Genomic DNA, 6,745 nt, shown 5'->3' with positions numbered 1-6,745 from the left:
AAGATTTCAAAGCGCAATTTGGGGGTTTGAACTCAAAAGATATGGTGGCAGTTGATATGCACTGAACCAGTGGTGTCCTGGGGTGCGTTAAGACGAGCGTGACCAGCGGGTCGAGGGAGGTGATCTTCCCCCTCTACTCTGCCCTGGTGAGGCCACATCTGGAATATTGTGTCCAGTTCTGGGCCCCACAGTTCAGGAAGGACAGGGAACTCCTTGAGAGAGTCCAGCGCAGAGCCACACAGGTGATTAAGGGAGTGGAGCATCTCCCTTATGAGGAAAGGCTGAGGGAGAAAGAAACTAGGTGTGTCTAGAGTAATTTCCTTATATCAGTTTCCTGTTTTTCTTGGATGAAGTTTGTTTCAGATTTGACCCAGTACTTAGAAAGTAGTTACTTAAAATTTCCTTTCTTAGGATTATATATTAACATGTACATACTATAATAAAATATTTATTTTACCAATGTTGCAGCTGAATACAGCCCCATATGCTGTTAGAACATGCGAAATGGCTGTTGTGCACGGGGTGACAAGAGTCAAGCTACCACTAGTCTGTTTTTGCTTTGTCTCTAAGTATATCTCTATAAGATGTTGCCTTAAAAGGAATACAGTAGCATGCTTCAGACAAAAGATTCTTTTTAGATGCATTTAATATTTCATTTCTTTTTAATGACTAACCAAATATCCTTTTGCAGCCTCACAAGAAAAAGAAACCCTTCATAGAGAAGAAGAAAGCGGTAACATTTCACTTAGTGCACAGAAGTCAGAGGGATCCACTTGCTGCTGATGATACCGCACCCCAGAGAGTTCTACTGCCTACACAGAAAGTAAATACTCACTTTTAAGGTTGAAACTTATTAACGTAAGAAACACTGCAGGACAGGAAAGTGGATATGCAATTGTACAATTCGAAAACATAGCCTAAGAGAAGGTAGTTTTTAGTCCAGCTTATTAAAAAGAAGGGGATGTTGTGAGGAATTTGATAGTTGTGAGTTACTACCTGATGGGCTGAAGGGTGACTAACTGGCATTAGGGATGTAAACATATTTAAAAAAAACCCAGCCAAACAAAAAAAACCCAAAACCAAACAAAACAAAAAACCCAAAACAAAAAAAAAAAAAACCCTAGACAACAAAGTTGCCTGACCTACCCTGGAAAAACAGGCTTTGTTAGTTATGCTGCTTATGGAAAAAGCTGTTGAAGATCGTGCTCAGACTGCACCCGAACACTGAACCAGATGGTTACAACGTTCTGATTGGCTGTGTGTTAGGGTAATGAGTGGAGAGAGTATTACAAGGACTTTAAAATTTGGGCATTCTCAATAGGCGAGTTACTTTTCTTTTTGCTAATAAGTTTTAAATGAACTCAAGTAACTAAATGTATTTCTTTTTACAATTCCAAGGGGCATGAGGAGCAAAGGAGGGAAGAACAGCGGAAGTATGGAGTCTTCTTTGATGATGACTATGACTATTTGCAGCATCTAAAAGAAGCTTCCGGTCCCTCTGAGCTTGTCCCCTCTGTGCGTGGACAGCAAAGCAGAATTGTTGTCACAAGTGAGGGGCACATAGAGGATGAAATTCAGCAAATTCCAGTAAGTAGTGTTTTTGCTAATAATAATCTTATGCCATACTTTGGAGTTTAGACATGTTAACCTTATTCAGCAAGTGTTACTGTGACTGTGATCTATATATATATATAGGATCCTTTTGACCCACAATCAGATTTCTGTACAAGTAGAGACAAAACTTGAGAAGCCAGAGTTTATTGATGAACAGTATTTTGCTAGCACTGTGTTAAAAAACTTTGTGTGCCCATGACAAGCTCTTCTTGACAGAGATGGCTTAGAAAGGTATTTGTTTGAGCAAGTCATGTCTTTCTGGGGTTGACATTTGTTTTTAAGATTTTTAGAACTTTTGAATACTCTGGGAATTATGAGTATACCAGATTGTGTTACCAATACACTGTGTTTTTAAAGTAGAATGTAACAGAACCCAGAGGGAATAAAAACAAACTTTTAAATTGCTGGCGTGACCTGTGGAATTTCATGATACTAGGTCATGTTGGAATGGAATTTCAAGCAGTGAATTATGCAATTGCCAGTCAGTCAGTTTGAATTGGTTATTTACCAAATAGTGCAATTTTATTCAGAAATACCTTTCAGGTACAGTTTGGTGGTGCTGCATAAGGTTCAAAATTATTTTAGAAGTGCACGTTATTAAGCTTTTAATAAGGTTTTCAATAAAGGAGTAATTTCAAATGTGTGTTAATGTTCTCAAAAAAAAAAAAAAATTCAAATTTCATTGTGCCTGCTCTACAACCAACTAAAAAGCTTCAGAGATGCAAAAATCCTCTATACCTGGAGAATATTGACATGAGAGCTAATGCTGCCAGCACTTCACCTAGCTTTCATAAAGTAGCACTCGTCTTAATAAAGTAGCACTCACAGAGTGTCTCTTGGTCACATGATTATCTGCACATTTTTGTTAATGTAAGATGAAATGACAAACTGAGAACAAGTACATTGTAATGTTGGGTTTTTTGTTTCTTTTTCTAAGGCTCCATCTATTAAGTTGCCGTCCTCAGTATTTGCCTCAGAGTTTGAAGAGGATGTGGGCTTGTTAAATAAAGCTGCTCCTGTTTCAGGTATCATTAAATCTTTTACCTTTCTGTCATGTGAGTTGCCATCTGGGTACTAAATGGTAATCATGGCTTTGGTTACACTGTTGTATTAGTTTTGGTTTAGAGCAGGATCAATAGCAGACATAAAGAATGATCTCTAGAGACCTAGATTTCAATTTGAGACCTGTTCCCGTGATTCACTAATAATTACTTTTTAGCTTGGCTGGCTGGGGGGATCTATGATGAGCTCTTACTATTGTGTAGCAAATATAACAACAGGGGAAAACTGTAGAAAATACTATTGATTTTTTACTCCATCTGTTTGAATCCAAGTCTGGAACTGGATTTTCAAAATTTCTCTTAATTTCAAATGTGGGGTGGTGTTTCATTTCCTTCATTAGTGTTACTTTATTGCTGCAGGCTGTAAGTATGCTTTTGTTATGTATCCGTGTTTGCAGCGAACATTTACTTTGCAGCTATCTGAATACTTTATAACAGGAGCTAATTGTGGCAGTTCTCTCTGTCCTGGCAGAAGGATGCTAAAGATAATTCTGTTAACTGCAGTAGAGTTAAGTGTCTACTAACTCTGACCTTTTGTAATGTAGGGAATTTTAGGGATAGTAGCTAGGGTTGGTTGATATACAGTACTTTAACTTGGATGTCTTTTCTTCTATGATATTCTAAGTAAAATGCATTAAAACACATTGCCTGGAGGTCTTAATCTTCAAAAAATGTTCTTTTCTGGATGAGGAAAATTGACGAGAGGCTGTTGACTTACCCTGACTTGTATCAAATGTACAAATATTATTGATGAATTTTGTGATTCTTAGATTTAGTCTTCCCTTAGTGCAAATTAACAGTCTAGTTTGATTGGTTTTTATCCAGGAAAGCAGCTTCATAATGTCAGAGGAACTCATGGTTGGTTTGTTTGTTTGTTTTTTAACTTTCTAGGACCACGGCTAGATTTTGATCCTGATATTGTTGCAGCTCTTGATGATGATTTTGACTTTGACAATCCAGAAAATATTCTGGAAGATGATTTTGTTCTACAAGCGAATGAACTACAGAAAGGGTACATAGAACTATTTGTCATATGTAAATAGGAATGATGTTATTTGTTACTTCATGTGTTGTAGGAAGCAAGAATGGTTCAGGTTTCAGACTGAATACTTAGGTGTGTTAAAGGGAAAAAGTATTACCTTGTGTTCTATAGGTGGTAGCTTACAAAATCATATTTTCATGTGTTATCCAAGAGACGGGTTTCATTTGTTAGGTTGAGCTCATGGATTCTATGTATTTGTTTACATATGCAACAGAAGGACTAGTAGGGTTCTTGAACTATTTAACACATTACCATCTATCACATTTAAAATACATCAGTAATGACTTCGATGAATGCTAACGGGTGTTTCAGAACCTTTACATATCCTTTATGTGACACCCCACTGCATATTATTTCTTTAGGTTTTGGTGTAATTCTCATTGTTTTATGAACAATGAGAAATTTTGCTCGTTTTAGTATTCAAGAACGCAGCTAGTATTTTTCTTTTTCTACTTGGACATGTATACCTGAATATAAACATAAACTCACTCTCAGTGCGCAGATGTGTGATCCAGCAGTTATCAGAAGTGTTTTCAGCTTGCAGACAGAAGTAGTAATACGCTGACTTTGGCAACTCTGTTACTGCTAAACTTGTTATTCTTTTATGGGCTTGAAAACAATCACTTTTTGTCTTTGCCTCTCAAGATTTAAATCTTTTATTGCCAAATTGTTTCAGATAACCCAACACCAGTCAGAGCTGTGGAAATTTTCTAAAACTGTTTTACACTTCTCTTCAGGGGATCAGATGCTGAGGATGAAGATGAATGGGAAGATGTGGAGGATGATAGTGATGAAGAGGATAGCTGCAGTAATGATAAAGACTATGATTCAGAAGGTGCTTTGTTAGATGATGGGGTTAACGGACAGACAAAGGAATTCCTTTTTATGCAAGAAGAAACCAGGAGTCGTTTCACAGAATATTCTATGTCTTCTTCTGTAATGAGAAGGAATGAGCAGTTAACCCTGTTGGATGACAGATTTGAGAAGGTGAGGCAGCTCAGGAATGTAACTGTTAAACATAAGTGTGTTAAATGTTTCTTTGTCTTTTGACAAAGGTGTCCTGTATGCCTGTGCAAATTCTTACTGCTTTCAGTAGTCAGGGCATCAAATAACTGCTCTTTGGACATACTCTGCATTTGATTTTGTGTGCACTAAGAGGCTTGCGTTAAATAGTTGTAATGTTAATTGCTGTTAAAAGGCCTAACACTGATATAGTTAAACAAAATTATTTCAGTCACTATAATGAGCATTTGTAGTTGGTGTTACACTTCTGAGAGGCTGAGAGGCTCAGTTCAACACAGCAAATCACATACAAGTGCCTGGTAAAGACTCACTTCTTTCACCCTTTCTCCCCACTGTGCCAAGTGTACGTTCACGAAATGGTGTCAGAGCAATGAAAATGTGGTGTAACTTTTGTCCTGAGCAGTAAACAGGCTTTTTAATATACAGATTGAAATAATGCATCAGAATAAGAAACATACTCCAGAAGCTGATTTATATATTACTAAAAAATAACTTTGGACTCCCATGCTGAAGGAATACTGACAGTAAGGAGGAAATCCTACTGCAGATGGGTTTGACAGTTGCTGAGCAAATGAGAGGGGAGAGGAAAAAGGGGCAAATAGAAGTGTGTAGATCATTAAGCTATCAAGAAGTTGCACAACAAATGCGAACTAATTACAGATACTTCTTTATTTTAGTTTTTTGAACAATTTGATGAAGATGAAATTGGAGCCTTGGATAATGTGGAGTTAGAAGGCTACATCAACACGGACAATGCGCGATTGCAGGAAGTTCTGAACGATTACTACAAAGAGAAAGCAAAGAAGTATGTATTCCCAGAAGTGCTGCTTCACATAGGTAGTTTTGTAATCCTGTGTTTATATTGGAAGTTTGGCCATGTTGTTTCCAGTTCATGTACTCAAAGATTACATCCCATTTTTTTTATGTCACTGAATGTCAATCAGTCTTAACTTAGGAGATGATAAAATTAGGTGGAGGCATTTTGTTGGTTTATAGGAGATGATGCTCCTTTTGTATAATTGTATTGAATTTACTGTAAGTAATATTTAGAGGCATTCTTCCTTTGCCTTTTTAGTGTAACTTACCTTTCTCCTTATACCTTTGCTTTTGTTTTTAACAGACTCTGTAGCCAAATATATTCTGTCCTGCTAGCATACAGCTGATTCCACTGTATACCTAGTTACAGGATAATAAACTCGCAGGCGACTGCTGCATGGGTTGTCACTGGAGCACTGCAAAAATCAGTGCTTTTAAAGCAGCCCCCTGTCAATGTCAGACTGCATTTCCACAGTATATTCACTTTGTCTTAAAGCCAGTGATATTATCCCAAAGCTAAATGGCTAAATGTTCTCCCATTAGTCTTGTGTTTCCTGATTGAAATATACGGTAATTTGTCCCGTGCAGGGAAAGATGACCGGTCAGTGGCAGAGTACAAAATCACCTCTAGAGCTGCCTTGCTTACAGACTAAAAATACATATCCTTTTCTCTTCCTGCTCTCCACTCACAAACTTCGTCTGCCACATATTTTCAAAATGCAGAAATACTTTTTCTTAATATGCCTCTTGTCCTAATGTTTTAGTTTATTTTGCAGATGCTTACTTAAGGAAACTTACTTGTGCTGCAATTTTCAGGGGGAATAGCTTGCTTTGGTTTGGAGTTTTACTGAGGGGAGACTGGGTTTACATAGTTATACATTTTCAAGAAAAGGTAAAACTTATTTTTTTCTTCTCTGGAATTCTGCAAAGTTGTGTGAAATTGGATGCTCTAGAACCCTGTGAAGATTTAGACTCTGCTGTGAATGAAGAAAGTGAGGAAGAAAAGGACGAAATAGTAGCTGTAGTTATTGATGAACCGAAAGAAAAGTGGGATTGCGAATCCATTTTGAGTGAGTATTTTGGAATTTCCTTGTTTGTTCCTAAGATTTCAAAGTAAATGACAGGTGATCTCAGAACTTTTCTAACAGTGTATTAGGTAAAATGGTTTATGCTTCTGGAGCACAACAGC

At 37.2% G+C, this 6,745-nt stretch overlaps 1 protein-coding gene across 1 annotated transcript in view; it reads left to right on the top strand.

Moving 5' to 3' along the window:
* Positions 1-691: 691 nt before the first annotated feature.
* The window catches only part of LTV1 (LTV1 ribosome biogenesis factor), a gene marked incomplete at its 5' end in the record, with an annotated part of 8,349 nt that continues 2,295 nt past the window's right edge, over positions 692-6,745 (top strand). Inside the window, 7 exons of the mRNA XM_010163462.1 lie at positions 692-823; positions 1,399-1,587; positions 2,552-2,639; positions 3,567-3,687; positions 4,455-4,704; positions 5,418-5,545; positions 6,487-6,626. Of these exons, the coding sequence (XP_010161764.1) occupies positions 692-823; positions 1,399-1,587; positions 2,552-2,639; positions 3,567-3,687; positions 4,455-4,704; positions 5,418-5,545; positions 6,487-6,626 (1,048 nt within the window). The remainder of the gene's footprint in view (positions 824-1,398; positions 1,588-2,551; positions 2,640-3,566; positions 3,688-4,454; positions 4,705-5,417; positions 5,546-6,486; positions 6,627-6,745) is intronic.

Source organism: Antrostomus carolinensis, unplaced genomic scaffold, assembly GCF_000700745.2.
Source record: "Antrostomus carolinensis isolate BGI_N321 unplaced genomic scaffold, ASM70074v2 scaffold4850, whole genome shotgun sequence".
Classification (NCBI taxonomy): domain Eukaryota; kingdom Metazoa; phylum Chordata; class Aves; order Caprimulgiformes; family Caprimulgidae; genus Antrostomus; species Antrostomus carolinensis.
The sequence above is the reverse complement of the archived record's forward strand: the minus strand, read 5'-3'. Positions and strand labels throughout refer to the sequence as shown.